The 23,122-nt window shown below is 36.8% G+C and overlaps 2 protein-coding genes across 7 annotated transcripts in view; one reads left to right on the forward strand and one right to left on the reverse strand.

The window, feature by feature from the left end:
- Positions 1 to 18,444, reverse strand: part of nAChRalpha4 (nicotinic acetylcholine receptor alpha4) — a 57,656-nt gene extending 39,212 nt beyond the window's left edge. The window contains exons 1-5 of one of the 6 annotated variants that reach the window (XM_033377095.1): positions 18,169 to 18,444; positions 14,468 to 14,788; positions 12,723 to 12,767; positions 7,473 to 7,582; positions 503 to 683 (exon numbers count right to left, since the gene is read on the reverse strand). In XM_033377095.1, the coding sequence (XP_033232986.1) occupies positions 503 to 683; positions 7,473 to 7,582; positions 12,723 to 12,767; positions 14,468 to 14,707 (576 nt within the window). In that variant the 5' untranslated portion in view covers positions 14,708 to 14,788; positions 18,169 to 18,444. Of the gene's footprint in view, positions 1 to 502; positions 684 to 7,472; positions 7,583 to 12,722; positions 12,768 to 14,467; positions 14,789 to 18,168 lie in introns of those variants that run through there. The other 5 variants (XM_033377091.1, XM_033377093.1, XM_033377092.1 and 2 more) reach the window with 5 other exon arrangements.
- A 1,214-nt stretch (positions 18,445 to 19,658) lies between these two features.
- Vps11 (vacuolar protein sorting 11) lies at positions 19,659 to 22,370 on the forward strand. The gene has a single exon (XM_002135739.3). It carries the CDS (start codon positions 19,733 to 19,735, stop codon positions 22,283 to 22,285), a length of 2,553 nt encoding a protein of 850 aa, XP_002135775.2. The 5' UTR covers positions 19,659 to 19,732; the 3' UTR covers positions 22,286 to 22,370.
- Positions 22,371 to 23,122: the final 752 nt, after the last annotated feature.

Genomic DNA, 23,122 nt, shown 5'->3' on the forward strand with positions numbered 1-23,122 from the left:
ACATATATATGCGCATTTACTTTATGAAATCAAATTTAAATATCTTCTATATAATAATAATTGAAAAAACATGAATCAGTATACAAATAATGGATGTTAATTTCTTTTATGTACAAAATTATGTATTCAACATTGGGAAATTTTAATTATATGTAACAATGAGTACAGAAATATTAACTAGAAAATCAAATAAGTGTGAATGATTTCACGAACCGTCTCCAGTGCATTAAATTTTTCTATATTTATTTGTATTGGTCATTGGTATTTCAATTACCTAATTAAAAAAAAAAAAAAATAGTAAAATGCGTGGAAATTCAAATTAAAATTGTACGTAAATGCAATTTCAGAATATTGTGTATTTGGAACGTAGGGCGAAATTTCGCTTCCTTTCAAATATTCGATTTTTTAACAACAAAAACAAATACATATACATTATAAAATCAAAAATATATAATTTTATATTAAATTTAAGTAAATAATAGGCAGATTTTGACAGACCTACCTTAAACCCGTCATAAGTCCAACTGCCAAACTTTAGAACACATGTCTGTTCATCAAATGGGAAATATTCTACATCTATCTCACAGGATGACTTGTATATAGCTGGCGGCTTCCATTCGACTAATCCTTCAGAGTAAATTGTGGCTTTTGTTGCAAGAGTCACTTCGAAGTTACCATCAGCACTACATGATATTTTTTCAATATCCGTATAAATTATGATTATTTTTTGTATTATGTAATTATAAGGTATATTAGGTTAATCGAGTGTATTTTTAGAATTTAATTTAATCTATTTCTTGAAATTCAGCTATTAATCTTTCTGCAAATGGTTATATTAAAATATACATACACACGCATCTGAATGAGTATATAATTTTGGGCGATAATAGTGTCATTTAAATAAGATGCAATATTATCATATTAAAGTGTCTAGTTCACTTTAAGACAAAAACAAAAATAATGATAATGAAAAATGTCTCAGTATGATAGATTAATCAACTATTATATCAGCATATTGTTAGGTATAGCGTTTTATGGCTCTCGTAGATCCATCCAAACACAATATATATGTTTTTTTTTATGATTTGTGTCAAACAATAATTCTATACTTTTATAAGTTTTAGGTAAATATTGATTTTTTTTTGCATTAATTTATAAATTAGTCCTCATTATTGCTTTCAGTATTTTTAAATATGATTTCAAACGTGCTTGGGCAAATAACGAGATATGTTACCAAGCTTAGGTTATTCTTATACACTCCCAGGGGATATAAATATTTTAACCTTTTGTTTAAATGGCAGAAGGAGGGGTATTCGATGCCATAAAGCAGCTTTTAAATGTTGGATCAGTCAAAAACCAAAAAACCCCTTATCTGCGTTTTGGTACACCTTTTTGTATTATCGAGCACTCTCTTTTGCAGCATAAACTATATAATTAAGTTAGTATCTACCTTGTTGATCAACGTTCTTTAAGGAGACTTCCTTTTAAGACTTCTTTTGTCAGCCCGAGGATTGTTATCCAAACGAAACCCAGTGAGTCTCAGTTCATTGTCCCTATAGTCCATACATCGTGGCTAATAGCTGCCCATGAAAATGAGGCTAGCTTACTCTTATCGAGAATGACTAAATTTGCAGAGATAAGACACATTACGTAGATCTTTAGTTTGGATTGGATGGAGTCCAGTTATCTAGGGCTCTTCAAGGTATATGGGAAGAAACCTCGTTGTATAACTAGCATTTCTCAGGATGGAGGATATTTGTAGTCAGGTTGACAACCGCGAGTTGGCTACCCAAGAAATTCGTTTATTATATCACAGGCTTAAGAATGTTGTAACCTGTTCTATACCGAAGACCATTCTTACACTCGTACTTGTCGGTCTGAAGAACAAACGGCTGCCATCAAATCCCCAAGTCGTCGTCGTTCCCAACATTGCAAGGATGATCGGATAGCCCTGTCATGTATTTAAATGAGTTGGTGTTGGTTCTGAGAATATAACTTCTTTTCCAGCTAAATCTAAGCTGTTTTGTGAAGACCGATTCAAGCGTATCGTGATTTCTACTAAGATAGTACCCAAAGCGTTTAATTTGACATAGTCACGTATGGTACAAAGCAATTTTCATATCCATTAGACTCCGATTATTTTGCGAAATTTCTTTGTGGAATACATCAGGAGAAAATTTCATTGGAGGACTTCAAGATGTCAGGACTCAATCCACACAACTCCTTGGTCGTGGCAATTTTTGACGGCTTTCTGGGCAGGCAAAGGCCAATTTTAGTTTAATCAAATTAAAGTTAAGAAGGTCGAAAACAATTATTCAGAAAATGTGGAGAAATTTTAACTAGGATGAGACGTTCAAGACGAAGTGGATATAATTCTGCCAGAATTTTGCTGGTGTCCTGTGAAGAGTTTTCTTAACCCTTCCGTTAATGTCGACCAGGACAGATCCAGCTGAAGCTCTATTATTCTTTCATCAACCAAAGTGCCGCATTGAAGCGGATTAATCTGAACAATCCAGAAGGAGCAGTAGGAAACCGATCGAGAGATACTCCATTGAATTGCGAGCAGCCCAGGCCAAACCAACTTTCAAACAGAGCTGCTACAATTTGTGAGGGAGTCCAAAGAATAAAGTTTATTGTACACATATGTATTGTTTTAGTATAGCAAATAACATAGACACCGATTAACATCTGTAAAAAATTCCCACCGTTCCCTCGAGATGTGCTTAGTGTGGAGAGCATATAAGGGATTATTTTTTAACATGTATTAACCCAAAAAATTTTTGATCTTGTCAGATATGTTCCGGGTTTAACATTAAATTAAAAAAAAGTATAAAATAATACAAAAAACTTGACTTATACCAATGAAAATTATTCTAAGCTTAGTCACATTAAAATATTGCCTTACGAGTTCGCTTTCTGCTTACGACAGCTTAATTTTTTGGCCTGTACGAATCCTTGGTTTCTTAAAACTGTCTTGAAAACAAACTTATAAATTAAGCTTCAACCTTTATAAAAAAGCCTCTTGTTAAACTAGAAAACAGTTTTATTGTAACTGATTTTAAACTTTAAATGTTGAACAGTGATCCGTGCGATGCAATTACGGAAATGACCATACTTGATAACGTTCAGTAAAATTTGTATCAAAGACACCGGTCGAATACTCTTATAAGAGTCACATACACATCCAAAAACAGAATAATCAGCCAGGCTCCGATTTTCATTTACTTTTGCGGATTACGTTTTCAGCCAACACGTTTACTTTTCGTTTTAAGGAGCTCCCGGTTTCACAAATTTTTGGCATCGATATGTATAATTTTCTCCTCGGTTCTGGCAAACAAAAAGAGCTGACCTGGTTGTTTTGAAAATAAAAGGATGATAAAAAGGACTTTTTTCAATTGATTGTTTTGAAGCAAAAAGACGGCAGAAAGTACGCAAGTTAAGAACATCAAGAAATCTTATATGACAGGAAACAGTCTTCCTTACCCAGATGTTCTGTTACGTTCGTGTTTTAAGCACAGTCTGTGCTGTTACAAGCATAATTGTGCTTGCCAACGTTCCCTTAACCAAATCGGACTGATTCAGCTGCTTGGACCAAAAAGATAAAAGTGGTTGCCCTGACCAATTGTTTACGAGCCAAATTTTAGTTTGGGTTAAGAAAAATGTATTTACAAAGAAAGCACAAGCCAATTTGCCTTGATATAGGTGTTAAGTTTATGTTAATGCATCAATAAGTCATATATATTTTCATTTTGCAAAAGCCGTTTACTTTTCATTTCGTCGAGGAAAATGATTCCGTTTTGAAAAGTATGAAATTTTGAGGATAGTGAAAACGGAAGTAAAAGTAAATCGGAAAAATTTTGTGAAAGTGAAAAACGGATGCTGGCTGAATAAAATAAACAAAAATCGTGATGAGAAAACTATTCAAATTGATCATAACTTGAAAGTATCAATACTTATCGTTTTTTTCTTTGGTCTACATTTCGCTGTCTCATTGCCTTTTATACTGACGCGAGTTTTCTATTGATATCAGAATAAATGCAATAACGTAGAATATGCGTTTATATTCGCAAACGCACACTATTAATTTATGAGATTTGTGTGTTTGATGACACGGAAAGAAATGAACAAAATTTTGTAAAACTCAATGATGTTATTTATTTTATGTTTTCGTTGTAGAAATGGGAACTTTTACTCACTCCATTTAAATAATGTCTAAGGACATTGGCAGGCTCCAGTTGTCACTTTCGCCAAAACTTTCTGTTTTTGTTTTTAAAAACCCAAAAATTTGGGGCTCCCGTTTTCGCACAACGCAAATGTTTTCCGTTTTCAAAATCAAAACAACAAAACAAATCTTAATTAAAAGAAAATAATTTATAAATCCCTAATTGATGCATTATAATTGACACTTTTAACAGATCAACTTAGGTTGTGCCCTCAAATTTTACTCTAAAACAATTGGTCAGGGCAACAACACTTTACTTTTTTTTTTTACTAACATAACAGCCAGCCGCCGGAGCCAGATTCGGTTATCGTTACATCGAAATGAAATCTCTGTTACCAATAACAGGAGATTTTATGCTCTCTCTTACACATAATTGTATTACACTAATAACATTAAATAAAAATTGTGCTGTTAACAGGTCGTAAGAAACTAAAAATGTGCGAAAACGTGAGCACCTAAAAAATAAAACTGACCGTTTTGGTTGAAAACGCAAAAGTAAGTGAAAACCGGAGCATACCTGGTATGTATATTTTTACCTTTTTCCTTTAATGGTTAGAGGCCATAATTTTATTTTTAGATCTGTTTTTTTTTTCTTACTAGTGGTGATAGTTGCGCTGATAGGCAGAAAGGTACAGAGGCAAAAATATTTTGAAAAAACGCACCTACATATATATGTAATACATATTATGTACATATGTACGTTGAATTGTAACGTTGATTCTTGATACCGCTAGGTTTATGCTTTATGTACAAAAACTGCGTTTTTTTAACGCATCCCTAATGTAAACAGACGCAGATCCTAAGTTGCTAAGGTAACCGGATATTCGTGTTGGAAGGCTTTGTTCCAATCTGGTGGGTGGCAGCGCCGAGACAGAGATGATCGATTGTTTCAGTTTAAAATTCAAATTAGCTAATCTAACTAGCTGGGCGCACAGGGCATTCCAACTCGCTAGCAAATTTGGATTTCAAAAGTGTAAAAGTCGATCATCTCTGCCGCTGCTCTGCTATCAGCACGACTAGAAAGCCAAACTAAGGCATACATATATTTCGCTTACTTCAATACATTATTTTTCCCCGTAAGGATATCTCTTAGCATGCTCACCAGCAGGCTAGCCAGTAAAGATCACATGTATGCTTTCCAGCTGGTACAAACTGGGTCATAAATATTCTGCAATACAAAAAAACACATTTTTCTGTCTATCCATACCTTGACCATCGATCCATTTTATAATATTAAAGAAAGCATTAGTTTTATCGTAATAAAAAAAAAAAACAAACAGAAAGTTATAAAGCTACCAAGCCAATTTGTACATAAAATAATTTTTTTTTTTGGATCCATGCAAATTATTATTCGCTTTTGTATCCTGTGCTCTTTGTCTTGTGTTGTACTGGAAAATGGTGTTATGACCTTGCTGTCGGTTTTAACACTGTCGAGCAACTCTTTAAATTTTAGTAGAGTGGAACTCAAAAGTTCCAAAGTCTTCCACTGGATACGATATAAGTCTTTTCTTCTGGATATTGTTTGTTTTTCTTGTGCAGTTTGTAAATTAGATTGCAGAATTAGATTGTTTTAATAACATATCTCTTTTTGAAGTATATGTACACATACTCCGTATAATTGAAATAATTATTTTCATTCAGAATATTTTAAATTGAAACTATTTTATTTTTAAAATAAGTAAAAAAGCAGTTAATAAAAAAAATGTATAATAAGAAAAAAAAATATTTTTGGTTTACTCTTTAATTTAAAAAGTTTCGCTGCCTATCAGCAGCCTGTTCACAATGTGTAAATATTTATTGTTTAGCTACATTAAGTATATCCGAATAGTATGGTTGTTACCAAAGTGGACAATGTCACGAAAAAGCGTGAACATTTTTGACTTTGGATTTCTTGCACATGAATTCATTAAGATTGAAACCAAGAAATGATTGATTGACAAAGGAAATTTATTTTAAAGGGTTGAAAATTAAACATTTGTTTTATACAAATTTGTACTATACAAATATATGGCAGTGTTCAATTACCCACGATGGGTATTTTTCAATGTTTTCAATTTTTCATGGCTATCAAATTCTATGGCTATCTTGCAGTGTACTTTTTAACACATTTGAGCACGTACGGCAGAATGGCACTCGTAATTTGTTCAGAAACAATTTTTGAATTGATATCCATTATAAATCGTATATATTTTGATACAAACGCCCACCAAAAATTCACGCAAGGTGGAAGAAAAATATTCATGCAAAAAGAAAATGGACCTGAACCCGAACCGCCGCTTTGGGTAGAGCTCATGAACAACGAATGCTCGTAAGCAACCATGTATGATTTCTTGGGTGTTTTTGTTACACCCGTTCATTTCGAACCGGCGCAAACCAATCACTTCGTGTGGCTAAACAAAATTGTTTCACTTGTAGAAACTCTGAGTTAATGTTGCAGCTCATTGACATGTCCATATCGCCGAGCCTAATCTATCTTACATACAGTATACGCCATACGTCATTATAAATTTTGTAGTTGGAGAGTCTGACGCTTAAGTCCGATTGTTATATTGGTTGGTTATATGTTGGTTTCTTTGTGAAATAGTACAGTGCTACTTTTCTGTAGCACAATTATTATTTATTTGGTTGGTTAAACAGTTACTTTGAAGTGTAGGGGTATGTAATATGTGTATGGCTTGAGCGTATATCAATTTGTAAGTCAGGAGTTTGTTGTGAATTTCAACAAGTGCTTTTATTTATAGTTTGGTGTAATCTTGGTTCTACACAAACCACTTCTAGGCAATTGTTACTGATCATTCAAAACTCGACAGAAAGTATTTTTGCCTAATGTGGAGTTGGAGTTCTCAACCCGATTTCAAAGTCAGATATGAAAGATAAAAAGATAAGGTGGTTTACTTCATTTCCAAAGTGAATTAAACCAAACGACTTCTGGCAGACTGCTTCCAATCTTACATTAAATAAGTCTTATCTAAATATATAATTAAGCTAATTTTGAATAGCCTTCTATTTTATAATTTTTTGTATTCCCTATAATTATACCTAATATGAACTTTTCCCCATTCTTTGGAGATTTAGTGTTTCAGACTAGTAGACAATTTTACGACGGTTGGACGACATTATATTCAAAGACATTTTGATCTTTTGTTGAACTTTTTATCTATGACGTACAACAAACTTAAAAATAAATGTCCAATTCATAAAACTAAAGTAAAAGTATTATTGAAATGTTATTTACATCTCTCTTACTTACTTATTATAGAGAACGATATCCGGTCTCCAAATATGATCAGATGGTACATGTAACATATGAACTCCTCCATACTCCTTTGGCTCCCATCGCAGTTTGTAATCATACCATGACTATAAATTTAAGATATATTACAAAAGATTAGAGTGAAATTGATAAGCGAAATAAGGAGATTATTATTATTTTTTGGCAGAGGGTATTATGAATATTTCTAGGAGGAGCATAGCACTCCTTTCGCGTTATAGCAACTTTCAAAGGTCTAAAGCTTTATTTAATACAGCACAGTTACTGGTCTATTGATGATCCTGTGAGCTTTGAAAAAGCCACTAACCATACAGTATAGATGAACGAATTTGTCGCACGTCGAACACAGACTATGGAGTCCCATGGGGTTCGGGTCTGACGTTTGGCTACCGCCGCGTCAGCATGAGCCAACGCAGAAAGAACATCTTTGCATGTGTCAGTAAAGACACAATACCCTGCAGTACGGCAATTCTCGATGACAATGTTATCGACTATGCCCTAGGACATCTCCATGTTAATGTCAAAGCTCATGGTATGGTAACAATTTAATTTATAGTAATTCTATAGTACGGACTTACATTCTATTTCTTTATTCTTTTTTATTCCCGAGAATTAGAGAAGAATAAAGACATACATATGAATTTATAATGTGTGTAGGGTTGGCAGCCCTTTAATGAGTATCGATCTATCGCTAGGGATAGTCAAGGGTATGAGAGGAAGATATATCGATAGCTAAGTAAAAGTTCGACTGCGGGAGCGAGTAGACGTGCAGAGAAGAACGTGTTAAGAAAAAGAAACTTATTGTAACCGTTTATTAAAATAAAGACAATACAACGACGTGTGGCTTACATTTGATGGAGTTTCTGGAGCGGATTCTTACTCACTTGTAGGGAGCTCACCAAGGATCCCTACAATTTGGGGGCTCGTCCGGGAAAGAACCACAAGTGAATGTGTATTCGTGTACAAGTTGCCAATACCATCAAGTTTTGCGCAAAATTGTGAAATTACGACCAACGAAGCAACGAAGACGAAAGCAGATGCCGAGAAGCGGCAGTGAGAAACGAAAATAAAGAGGAAAGAGGATGCAAAACGACACTATTCGTTTTCGTCAAAGTGCAGAGAGCAGAGGTAGCTAACGACGAAGAGCTACAGAGCTACAAAACGACGAGGCTACACTACAAAGCAAGGGAGACTTGAACGACATTATTCGTTTTCGTCCACAATGCGAATGTAGAGGAAAGCAGAAAACGACGAAAACAACAACAGGACAGTGACTTAGAAAAGCTTGTAGAGGAAGAGTATATTTTAGAGCTGCAGCAGGAGAAGAAAGTCGCAAGATAGCCAGAGATAACATAGTTCGGTGGCTTTACACCGCCATCATACGACCGATCATGCTCTATGGAGTGGTGGTATGGTGGCCAGTCTTAGACAAAAGGACAAGCCTCAATAAACTCAGCAGAGCTCAACGCATGGCAGAGCTATGCATAACTGGCGGGACTACTCCAGGGGAAGCCCTGGATACTGTGCTGAATAGATCTCATGGGAAAGAAGGTGGCAACACTTTCCGCACTCAGAATGAGAGAAGCCAGACTGTGGAAGGCGTCCGCGGTTGAGCACTCGGAACTCCTGATGAGACTCCCGCAATTTCCAGAGAGGACAGATTACTGTATTCCTAGTGATCACCTCTCGACGCCCTTCCAGGTATCAATCCACCTAGGGAGGACTGGGAGATGGGCGAACCAGGACCTGCAAATGCGGTTGACTTCTACACTGATGGCTCAAAGCTAGCCGGCCGCGTGGGAGGCGGACTCTACTGCAGCGAGCTGAACATCAGTCATTGCTTCAGGCTTCCGGATCACTGTAGTGTGTTCCAAGCGGAGGTTGAAGCCATCAAGGAGGCCATTTCGATCGTCTCCAAACTACGTCTAGATACGCACTTAGTGTGCGTCTTCTCGGACAGCCAAGCAGCTATCAAAGCTCTAGGCTCAATATCGTCGAACTCAGCGACTGTAAATGACTGCCGCAGGTCTCTGCACGAGATCGCAGAGCAGTTAGATCTCTTCCTTATATGGGTCCCCGACCACAGGGACATCGAGGGGAATGACGCCGCCGACGAGCTAGCCAGGCAGGGTACTACGATTCCTCTCCTATCGGAGAGGGAGCAAGTAGCGATGCCCTTGGCTACGAGCAGGCTCCTAACGCACGAATTGTTCGAGCAAAATGCCAATAGAAGATGGCAGCAAACCGTTTCCTGTAAAGTCTCAAGATTGATATGGCCATATCGATCGAAGAAGCGCTCAGCAGAGCTGTATAAACTCAGCAGAGCACAGTGCTCTGCAGTTACTAGAGCCATTACGGGACACTGGCAGATCGGCACTCACGCCTCTAGACTGTCAATCCCTCATAACGACTTCTGCAGGAGTTGTCACGACGAGGAGGAGGAGGAATCGGTCCCCCACTTCTTCTGCCACTACCCAGCCCTTGGAAATCGTCGTCTTCGTATTCTCGGGGCCGCTTTCCTCACGGACATTTCGGACCTGTCCGTAATCAAACCAGGGACCTTGTCCAAATACATCCAAGCCACCGGATGGGACTGCCCTTAACCTGCAGTAGTATGCTCTCACGGTTCGGGCAACGCGAAGGGGCACATGCCCATGCGGCAACACAACGGACCTTTTATAGGTCCAAGTAAGCTTGGGGGGCGGGAGGCTCTTATCCCCCCCACCCCGGCTACCGCCTTAACCTAACCTAACCTAACTAGATTAAAACCATTTTCTTATGTACAGTCAAAAGAAAAATTAATAGAACATACAAAATTGTATAATGTATTACAAATAAAAATTATAATTGCATTCATTATAACAATAATAATTATAATTGCACATGTAGCCATTAAATTTAAGAAACATCCTAAGACATTCACTGTAAAATGCATAAACCAGACAATAAAAGAGGAAGAAGAACCGACCTCAACTCTCATACTTGACACCCCGTCACTATACCCGAGGGTAATTGCCTAGGGACAGGCTAATAACAAACTTTGTGGGAGTGACATATCCAGAATTCTCCACTTCACATACACAGTATGTTTATGTCCAATTCACCCACCCCATCCACAAAAGTAACAGGACACCACTCAAGAATCAATAACTGATTCTTCCCACACTCCAAGCTAGAGTCCAATGTACCCCATTGATTCATGATTCTTTAGAATCATGCCACTCATGACGACCAATCAGAGCTAGTCGTAAAACCAAAGAGTATCACATTCCTAGCTCCCTCAAGTAATGCAACACCGATCGCCAGCAGCGGCTATCCAGGCACGTAGGCCACCGACACGAAGATGCAGCCGAGGAACGCAACGCCCGAAGCCAAAGTCGAGAGCTCCAAGAGAAGGGCTCATGGAAACTAGCCAACAATACAGAAATCATGTCCGTTTGAGACAAGCAGACATAGTCAAGTCGGGGTGACATTTAAATCTAGTGACATAAAGATATTAAATACAAATCAAACAAATAACAGCTTTATTTTATTTCCCGCGCCCCAGTGTACCATACCCCCACCCCCTGCCCATTCTTCATTTATTCTGTGGCGGTAGGTTAGTTCATCAAAGGACCCCAAACCAAGAAGCAAACTTAAATTTCAGATCTAGCGGCCAGCAATGCTAGAACACACACACCCAAAGTACGTGAGAATGCGTGTGCACATTCAAATATGCTGCATCAGATCTCTGAAAACAAAAAAAGGCTACCAACAAATATTTTTCTCGAAACATATTGCGTGTGTACTAACACATGCAAAGATGTTCCCTCTGCGCTCTCTCATGATGTCGCGTCAGTATCCGAACGCCAGAGCCGAAGTCTCTGGGGTTTTGAAACTGGTAATCCAGCGTGTGACACATTCTAGTATGAACTGGCAAATCTACATATATACTGTATGGTTAGTGGTCAAAATAAGCGAAAAAGCGTTACAAATGTGCGATTTTAAAAATAATTGGTTTCTAGTATTTATACTGTGACTTTAGCAGCGACTCACAACATTCCCCCTCCACTATGTGCTCTTCCAAATAGGTGATTAGCATTTATGATATCGTACCCATTAATGACTATATAATTTTTCTTTGTGAAGTGTGTTTCTAAAATTAGTAATTTGTCAATGTTGTTGGTTTTAATAAAGAAAGCGATGGTTGGAAGGCCCATTGGCATTCCATGTGACTATACGAAGATATACTTTCATTATTTATTTACTAACATCAATATCATGTTGAGTAAATTGATTGTAATCTTAGACTGTTTTACTAATAGTTGTTTAATTCTGCCTAGGGCTGATTTTGCTGTCAGCTTTATATAGGTCCCGGGTCCCCAGGACATTGAGGGCAACTGTATAGCAGACGAGTGGCCTGATCTGCCACTAAAATCCAACTTTCCCAAGATAAATAGGATATTCGTATCGCAATGGCCACTTGTAAGCTTATGTTAAAATAACAATACAATACAATAATATACCATACATAGGTGGCAATTAGTATCGCATAACTCGGCAAACATAGCCGACCATAGACACATACAGAGACGAAGAAAAGGAAGAGACGGTGGGAGATCGCAAACTTTGTAAGAACGTTTGGATGTGATAACTCTTGACACCATGTGCTACAATGCAGGAGAGGGAAGATCACCAGTGGTGCCACATTGCCACGTTGCGGGCATGGATTATATCGATATCCTACAGGTAGTAGAAGTAGGGAAACGTATCAAACTTTGGGTTACTATTTCATGGCAAAGCTTAAGATAATAGCTTAAACTAATTAATTCGTAATTAATTATTACAAATCACTAAAAAAACGAGGGGGAACGTTGTGAGTTGCTGCTGCCACCGCAACTCTACTATTATACCCGATACTTCGGGCGGTACATCGGGCGCTGCGTAGCCACTGCAAATTGATTTGTTCCTTTTGGCTATAAAAATAATCGGATCTGATCCAGATTCGGCAATCACAAGATCCACGTTTTGTTATGTGGTGCCATTTTCACAACAAATCTAATACACCCCCATACTCATTTTGATTATTGGGTATAAAAACTATGGATTTCGGTACCTCAAATCCAGTTTAATAGCTAACATGGCAACTTTAGGTGAACATCTTCGAGATATAAAATTCACATTCAAGATTTTGAGTAAGGAAATGAAACCTTCAATTATTAATCCGAGCAAGAATAAAAGACAGCTTACCTGCTCCACCCAAAGATTGGTAGTCATTATTTGATTTTTTAAGTTCTATAAGGAAATAGTAAACAATTTGTTATTTAAGATAAATATTTATGGAGCTTATGTTCAATTATAAATGAAAAAAATCACTTTGGTGGTTTTATTGTTTGGCACTCAGAAGAAAATTTCGGATTATAGTATTTCGGTGTAAACTGACGTTGGCCAGTTTTCAAAAAAAAAAAAAACAGGCGTCGTTGGACATTTGGCTCGCAGTAAAAATGTAAAATACCGTCATTTAAAGTATTGATTTGGCTTGATATTCAACATCTTTTAAAGCACCCTGATCCTTTTTTTTATCATTTTCTTACATCAATTGACACCGATTTTCAAATTGTATGGAATCCAACGCGAACACACTTCTTTTGCCAAGATGTAATCATGAAAAATCTTATTGATAGACGTCATTCTATTGACATGATTTAACCGTTGTACCGGCTTTTCGTATTGGCAATTTATGGTGCTTCATCAATAAAAGTTGAACTAAGCTGATCTAAGCTTTTATTAAAAAAAAGGACAATAACAAACAACAAACAATGAAAATGGTTGCACAAGTGGATCAGGAGCAAACAGGATCAATCGCCAGAAAAACTCAAACGAGGAAGCAGCAGTCCTAGAAGAAAACACACAGACGCTCCAACAGCTGGTTTAACTGCTTTCGATGAAAATAAGTGCTGATAAGTGCAAATTTTCCCAAAATTATTCCAGAATTCAACGGAGAAAATATGTCGGTACAGGAATGGTTTAATATCTTCGAGCTAAACGCTGAAGCATACGGACTAAATGACAAAACAAAATACGTGCAAGACCGAGCAAAATTGGCAGGTACAGCCGCTCTATGTATGAGTACGGCCTGTTGCGTCACCAACTTTAACAGGAGTTCGAGTGTGAGCGATTATGCAGTGCGCAAATTCACAATCAATTGTCTCGAAAGTTTTCACGAATGTATACTGCAGATGAAACGCATTGCTGCACGTGGGACAACAGGCAAGGAGTCGGTGATTCGATACATTGTCGACGGACTGAATTTAAAGGGTTTTTACTGCAATTAGACTGGACACATGTCTAAGGATTGCCCGAGTGCTGCTGACGTAAACGTTGCATACGAGGAAAACCGCCTGAAGTCTCTAAAAATTAACGACGTGCAAGTCAAGGGGCTTATAGACACCGGTGCAGATGTTTCCCTATTAAAGATTTTCGTCTTCGGGAAAATGAGTGGTGTTCATCTGCACCCAGTTCATCAACTTTGAGGGGACTCCTAGACGGACAGACAGACATGGCTCAATCGACGCGGCTATTAATGCTGATCAAGAATATATAAACTTTATGGGGTCGGAAACGCTACCTTCTAGACGTTACACACATCCACTTTCACCACAAATCTAATATACGCCCATACTCATTTTGAGTATCGGGTATAAAAACAGAAAAATATCAGATTTTAAAGATGTTAAAGATTTTAAAAAGAGTTTCATCGGCGCACAGCTGCATAATTTATTATACATTTTTGCAGCTCCAAGTGTATCAGTAAAAGTGGCTTTGAATGGTTTTATCATTCCTCATCTTCAGAAGTACAATACTTCTGGCGTACAAATTTTATAGTTGAAAAACGTGAAAACACTCGCGCCTATTAATGTGAAATAAATATTTAAAACTGTAGTCAAATATAACAAAAAAATACGAGAATTTATACACCTCTTCCTGGTACTTACCACATCGATAAGTTGGGAAAGTTTTAGTTTTATGCAAACTTTAAGAACATCTGTGGTATTAACAACGGGCCGGACCAATTTATTGTAGTTGCTCAAGAGATCGTCATAAAGCCGTTTTGCATCTGGATTACCTGCAACTGCTCCATGTACCATTAGAGCGGAAAAAATCCAAGCTCTTAACGTTTCGCCTGATGTTGGCCTCATAATAAATAGTCTTATAATCTTGATTATAAGCTTCATATGGCCATACAATTTGAATGTAAATGTATATCTTTAATATGTCATTGTTAACCTTATTTCAATTCTCCTTATTAGTAGTCTCTGTAAAAAAGTTTTTGTAAACTCATAATTATTAGAAACAAATTCAATAGCGTAAGTTAAATATTAAATATATATGTAGGTAAATACATTAGAGTTGCTCTTATTAATACAAGTATAATTTTCAAAGGTCTCGGGGTCTACAAATTGTATTTTTTGTATAAAACAGTAAAATATAAAGTCATAAGGTCATATAAGGTATGAGTGGAAAAATACAATAATCGCCAATGTTCCTTTGGCAGAATTGATTTTTTTAAGTTTTATTACACTAACATTTCGCTAATTTCGCAATTTCGCAATTTCCGCTAACATTTCAGCTCGATTGGTTATTATTTAAGCCAACAATAAATAGTTAACATTCAATTTTTCATACTAATGAGCAATTACACGTGCAGTGTATTAAAATATCTAACCCTCGTCTTAAATTCATCCAAAAATGCTTTCGATACTTATTCCACCGTTGAACAAATATTCCAATCGACTTAAAAAATTATGTGTGAGAAAGCTTTAACAGAATTAGTAATTATGGCGATATTTTCATCTAATGATTAAGCTTTTTTTCGGATCATCACTCTCCTCAAATTTAGAGAGAAATATTGCCGTCAATCATAAAAGCTTTGTGCCTTTTCTGACGATCACAGTAAAGTGTAGCAAACCCATGCATGTACATATGTAATACTCTGTTATATATACATATAAACCCATATATAAGCGCGTGTATGAGCGCAGTGACATAAACCACTATTGTTTATGTTACACACTCCTTCTGAACAGCAACATGATCTGCCTCTTGAGCGCGGATCAGCTAGCTGCCCAAACTGCTGATCAAGCATTTCTCCAAAACACAGCCAGAACCCAAATGTACTCATACCGAGGCTAATGGTCTCTTCCAATAGGCCACTTAATGCTGATCATGCATTTCCATAGACCCAGGCAGAGACCGCTAGCACTAATACTGAATTCCTATTCGCCAAGATAATCATTACGGGGCTAAGCTTGAAAATTTATTTAGTGAATGGAAAAACCAAGAATAAAACTGAAGACTGGAAAGCTTAAAGGTCAATCAACCCAACTTTTTCTGATAGATCTGGGGCTTTAATTTTTTTTTAGTGAACTATGATTTTTTTCATATGGACTCTTTTTTAAAAATTTTTCGACTGGCATTTTTATACTCGATACTCAAAATGAGTAAGGGTGAAAATGGATGTGTGTAACGTCAAGAAGGAATCGTTTCCGACGCCATAAAGTAAATATATTCTTGATCAGCATCAAAAGCCGAGTCGATTGAGCCATGTCTGTGTGTCCGTCTGTCCGTCCGTACGTCTCTCCATTCCTATAAGCGCCTAGCGCTCAAAGACTATAAGAGCTAGATCAACGACATTTTGTATCGCTTTATGTATCGGGTATAAATGTTGAGTTGCGGTCGAAGCAGCAACTCACAACGTTCCCCCCCGTTTCTAATGTTTTTTCAGAGGTTGTGCTACTTAATCATTGTTCTAAAATGGTGGAGCAACTCTTGGCACTTTGTGTTGACGATGATAATCCGCAAAACGCTTGTATGTGCCAATCTGCAAGACACCTCTCCACAGTTAACAGATGGCGGGCTACTTGGGAAGTTGCATTTACTGGGCATCTGGTAAAATTTACATTACCCGATTTACAAATGTCGCCTGTAAGTAGTGTTTGATGCGGTTTATGATTAAGATGCCTGTCCCACCGTGTGCTTTTTCATCCGAATGATCTGTTCCATATAATGGATATGTTTGCCGTATAGGAATCATGTTAGCCCAAGTTTATGCTGTGAAACGACACTGGCATTCTACAGAGATGCATGAGATTTTGTACACTTGTTTTCCTAAATAACATAAAGTCTATCATACTTTGCTACAGAGTAAATATCATTGCTTCAATAGGGCTTTGTGGCTGATCTGCGGGCTGCTGAGAGTTTACCATATTCGGCTGGGTTGGCTTTTCTAGTCATCTTTTTAAAATACTAAAAAAAGCTATCTATATGGTGTTTGGGGGATCAAAAACCTAGCCGCTTTTGCGAAGATTAGGTCAGGTGTGATTTGGGATCATGCAAATTCGTTGGGTCTATTGTGAGAGCGTGCCGCTATTACTCGGGGAACTCCTTGGAAACTGGACGGCCTCTATAGTTCCCTGTGAGGTATCCTCCACAGCTTCCACATTTCTGCAGACTGACCCTAGAGTACGTAAGTCCTGTTATGCCCATATTCCTGGCAATTTGTGCATTGCCCTGGACTATGGCGTTTATGCGTTTCTTCTAAAGTGATTCTGGGGTGCTACAGGAACTGAAGTTTGTAGATTGAGTGTACTTCGTTTTGCTTTAAAGTTCATATGTATGTCTGGCTCGAGCTTGACCATGAAAAGTGGTTTTGGCTTTTTGCTTCTGTTAATAATATTTTTTACTGTCTTGGCTACAAAGCCTTTTTCCCTTAGCGCATCTGTGATTTCAAATATTTTAACGTCTTCGGACAAAATTAAAAGCTTTCGCACTAAGTTGGTGTTATGGATCAGTAACAATATCAATGGTACCAATGAAATGAAATGAAAATGATAGTGAAGCACTTGGAAATATTAACTGTTATTTTGCACAAGTGGGCCCTACTAGCTACTACGAAACAAGGTACAATATCCATTTTAGTAATAAATACAAATTAAATAAATATTGCTTTTTTCTATGTTGCAAGACAAATTTGTGGATATGCGCGGTCTTCTTTGCCCATCCCACCGTAAAAACATAAACTGAGATAAACCTAATAGTTATATGCAAGGACTTCAGACTGATGTACAATATTTATTGTATAAGTTGCATAAATCATATGTATACTGAGCACCGCGAAACGTGCACTGAGACTTATGTACTGTGTATGTATGTAAGTTACGATTTGTTGCAAAGTTGCAAGCGTGCCAATAAAGGACTTAGGGAACAAGTTTTCGGAAGCCGGAATAAAACTAGCTCTATCTCTATTGTAAGATTTTTTCGAACCGTGAACAGAACATCTACAAGCCGTACTTGGTAATAACATACATACAATAGTATATCATAATCTTACAAATAAATCAACCCTTAAAGTTTATCAGCATATTAACATAAACTCTGTGTACAATCGCTAGTTACATAACAGCTCTTTGGATAGCAATTAAATAGCTCTGGTGGATGAAATCCGACTAATTAAACTATGTATGTGAAAACGATATACATACATACTTTTACTTAATAAGTACTTCTACATTGCATGTAAACCGTTATTTATACAGTGAAAGACAAACTCATGCCTTGCAATGTTCGGACATTTGTTCCACATTACACAAAAAACGGTCACCAAAAACAGTACTAGTCACCAAATGATGTAAAATACCTTTTTATATATTTAACACAAAAATGTACTGGAAATTTATATGTTCGACAAATTGAACTGTGATACATATGTATGCATCTGAATGTTACTTTGTACATTGCATTTTCTAACATATTAAAATAAAGAAAAAAACTCTTGAAACAGTTGTGTTCTTATAAAACAACGTTAAATCGATTGTCTTTTAAAACTGGGTGTAGGAATCACTTGGAAACCTCACAGCTCTCTTCCAGTCCAAAAATGACGACTGGAAGGATGCCTGGACGAAAAATTCCTCCCTGAACTTTTTTAGAATACAGTATAATACCAACAAAAAATACTAAACTTTTATTTACAATTTCAAATGTTGTAATTTATTTAATGTAGAATTTCTTATGAAAAGAGAAGGGAAAAAGAAGAACGAATTTAAATTAAACGAGGGGGAACGTTGTGAGTTGAGGTGGACACCGCAACTCTACAGTTATACCCGATACTTAGTTAGTATTTTGAAATTTATTTAGCGTAATTTTGAGATATGTATACGTTTTATAACGAGATCTAACAGAAGTGCGGATACCAAATCTGGTTACTCTAGCGTTAATAGTCTCTGAGATTTGTGGATGCCCCAGATTTTCGTGCTTTATGGGGGCTGAAGGGTGTGGGGCAAAATTTTGACACAAAACGGTCAAGGTCCGATATCACAGGAGTGTGGATACCAAATTTGGTTGCTCTGGCTCTTATAGGTTCTGAGATCCTTGAACTCATATTTTGCAATTGGCAAAACCGACCATGAAGAATGTGTGTTAGAGAGAGACAGAGCGAGAAAAAATGAAACTGTTTTCTTGATTGTGGTTATAATAATTATACGATCTGGTTCAGATTTGGTTTTGCACTCTAGAAGATATAATCATTCTCTACGATTCAGCGTGTTCAGTTTTCTCGAATCTTTGAAATTGTGAATGCCACAGATTTTCGCCCTTTGTGGGGGCGGAAGTGGGCGGGGCAAAGTTTTGAAATATTTTTGTAGCAGTGACATATCACAGAAGTCTGGATCCAACACATCGTTGCTCTATCTCTTATAGTCTTTGAGCACTAGGCGCTGGAGGAGACGGACAGACGGACGGACGGACGGACAGACGGACAGACAGACAGACAGGGCTCAATCGACTCGGCTATTGATGCTAATCAAGAATATATATACTTTATGGGGTCGGAAAAGATTCCTTCTGGACATGACTGACAACGTAATCCGCAAGTAAGTGAAAAACGGAGCCTGCGTGATATATCACCTATGATATATATACATATACGTATATACATATACATATATACCTATGGCATATGCATTTAAAAACAGTATATACAATATAAATATATAAATTGATATACAAATTTGCATTGTTCAAAAACGGGAACACCAATATTTTCGTTGCTTTTTAGTGGTGGGTAAATATAATCCGGTGCAACACATCGAGGAATACCCTCTATATTGTTATAATTTTGATGTAATTAAATATTTTTGAATAGAAAGTCCGGTCATACTCTTGTTGCTGTATATGCAGTATGTATAAGCTTTCAGTCATACAAGATGAATTCTACAGTTTTAGAATGGAAAAAAGTCAACTTTTTTGATATTGTTGGATTGCCTTTTGTAAAATTCCCGAATATTGAGGAAATTACGTGTCACTGTTTCAATCTGACCAAATCTGAAGCTGGTGAAAGTAATAATACTCTAGTGTTCTGTGACAAAAATGGACAACTACATGTTTACTTTCCTAACTGGGAGTGCATATCCTTTAAAAGTCAACATTGCCAGCGCCACATCAGGCAATGTGCACTGACGTCTAATAATTTACTAGCAACTGTCACACAAGATGCAACATTTGTAGTACACATAGATATATACGATTTAAAAAAGTTGTCTAAAAAACAAGGAGCTCCACTGATTGCATCCGCAACTATTAATACAACAAGTCCTACCACATGCATCAATGCAGTCATTGAGGATAAAATACTGATATTAGCCTTAGGCTTTGAGAATGGGGACATTCTGTTGCATTATGGAAAATTGAACAGATTTATTTTGACAAATAGTCGCCGCCACTCAATATCTGCACACGCAATTAATGGAATACATTTCGACATCAGACGTCAAAGCACGGATAAACAAACTACATATATGTTTGTGACATGTGTTGATGGCGTGTTTTGCTTTACAATCAAAGAAAAAGGCGCCATTGATCAAAAATATATACTGGATAATAATAAACATGCTTACAATCATTGTTGTACGATGCGCAAAGCAAGTAATGCAGAATTAGATGATTCTATGTTAGTAGTAGGGCGAGAAGATGCTATATACTGCTACACTCGTGACGGAAGGGGCCCTTGCTATGCCATTGAAGGGGAAAAAAAATGTTTGGATTGGGTAGGCCATTATCTTATAGTTGTAGTCCAAAGTCCAAAAACTTTTTTTTCGGATAAGACGAAGGTGACTCTAATTGTAGTGGATACTGAAAACAAAATTATTGTTTTTTCTAAACAACTTGAAGATTTTCTTTTTACTATCAGCGAAAACGAAGTATGTTACATTATCACTAATACTGAAGAAAGGGATAACTCTTGTACAAACATATTCAAATTACAGCAGTACAATACGAATACAAAAATTCGACTTCTAATTGAACAAAGTATGTACAACATTGCTTTGCAATTGTTATCAAGAGAAGCCCTTGTTTCTTCATATGATACTGCTTGCGTGCGGTTTCAATACGGAAATCATTTAGTACTTAAGGGCGACATGGGTAGAGCAGTCATAGAATATACTAAAACAATTGGCTTTATTAAACCCTATGATGTGATTTCCAAACTACTGTTTTCCAGGTACACTGAATATCTAAAAGAATATGTATATGAACTTTTAAAAAGTAATCATTCTAAAAACAAGCACCTACAACTTTTTAAATTACTTGATCAGAACAAGTGTAAACCGAAGAATGATTTCAATCCTGGCAATAATGTTTTTTTCAATACCACGGGTAATGTTAATCTGGATACGCTTTTAAATTCTGCAAATGGAACTCAATCCAAAAGCTTTGAAGGCAATGAACTTTTACATTTGCATTTAGAATATGGACCAGAATCACTAATGAAAAACCCAGAAACTTATTTAAAGATTGTCAAATCGGTAATTATTGGAAACACGACAAAAAACATTCTTTGTTTTTTTTCCATTTTGTCGGAATATAACGAGTTTTGTGCCAAGTTATTATCAGAAATAATTGGAAGTTACCCCACATGTGATGAGCAATTATATGATTATTTACTAATTCTGTATCTTGGACTTTGGCGTGATAAAAAAATAACCACCGATTTTGTTTTAGATTTTTTGAATAATGGTCGCCTACGTCTTGAAAAAGTTTTAATTATATGTCGACTCTATATATTTTTGAATGGGATTAAACAATTTCATAAAAATCTGAATAACGCAGATCTAGTAACCGATGGAGGATCGGACAAATGCGTACACAGTCTTATTAAGAGTTATCCAGATCTTAATCACGTCTTTGAACTGAGGACAAGCTCATTATTAATGATTTTAAATAGTGGATTCCGAAATAATTCGATACAAGCATTGCAACTTAAACCTTTTATTAGGGAAAGCATAGTCCAAAATATTTTGGACTCAAGAAACGAATTGCAAACTATTGAAAATTTAAAAAAAAAAATTAAAAAAGCAGATTCTACGCTTTCTCTTTATATAAATAATCCAATAGAATTTCGCAATAGTACATGTGATATCTGTCGCCAATCGCTAAATATGCAATCTGTCTATTTCCTTTGTCAACATTCTTTCCATAAACAATGTCTTATCTACAATAAGCTGAGACGTGGGGAAGAAGCAATATGTGTTGCTTGCAGTGGCGAAATTCATTACTCTCCCGACCAAAATGTTTATTTAGAGTCAACAGACACCATTTCAGTGATTTCAAAGGTAATTTCTATGGGGATTGTAGAAGTAGCAACCAATAGCGAATTTTCCAGAAATATTACTCCAATAAAACAGCCCTATGAAATCAAAAGTACAACCTCGAGAAATCCCTTTAGTTCAAATGTTAATATTTCCGAGGGCATATCTTAGAATCATATATATTTACCTATACGAATATTCTAATCATTTTATGTACCCTTAGAAAAATAAATAAATGTATTTTTTCAATCTCTAACTTATTTTTTAGTTCAACCTCTGAAAAAACAGTAAAAAACAGGATTTATAAAGACCCAAATCTATCAAACGCGAGGGGAAAGTTATGAGTTGCTGCTGAGACCGCAACCGATGGCTCAGTATGCCAGTATGGCTCTAAACGACACGACAAAGAGTGCATGAGACAGAGAGACTTAGCCGAAACGTGTCGTCGGGCGCTACGTAGCCACGGCAAATTTAGTTGTTACTTTTGGCCGTTTTTAATTTTCTCGTATCTTCAAAATGGTATATGCCACAGATTTTCCTCCTTTGTGGGTCTGGTTGGTCCAGTGTTACGCCTTCATACTCTATGGGTGGGCTGTTGTCTATGAGCGCTTTCAGGGTGAAGCATGGGTTACTGGTCTTCAGTGGGTTGACTTTTAGATTCCATCTCTTGCACCAAGCTGCCAAAGAGTGGAGGTACTCCTGGAGTCCATCTGCTGCTTCAAGGCGGCATTTAGAGCTGTAGAGCAGTGCTATATCGTCCGCGTAAGTAGCAAGTAGAGCCTTACGGGGAACCTACATATGGTGCTCGCTTGGGGCGGGTAGATCTGCGGTATAAATAGAGTAGAACAACGGGCCAAGGAAGCTGCCCTGTGGAACTCTAGCTCTCATTTGGCAAGGGGTTGAATAGGTGTTCTTGCACCTCACCATAAACTGACGTCCTTCCAAGTATGCTCGTAGGACTCCGTAGTATGGTGCTGGAAAGAGTTTTTTAATTTTACTCAGTAGGCC

This window comes from Drosophila pseudoobscura, chromosome 2, assembly GCF_009870125.1.
Source record: "Drosophila pseudoobscura strain MV-25-SWS-2005 chromosome 2, UCI_Dpse_MV25, whole genome shotgun sequence".
NCBI classification, from domain to species: Eukaryota; Metazoa; Arthropoda; class Insecta; order Diptera; family Drosophilidae; genus Drosophila; species Drosophila pseudoobscura.

Coding starts and splice junctions, on each gene's coding strand:
- Vps11 (XM_002135739.3), top strand. CDS start 19,733: ATGAATTCTACAGTTTTAGAATGGAAAAAAGTCAACTTTTTTGATATT.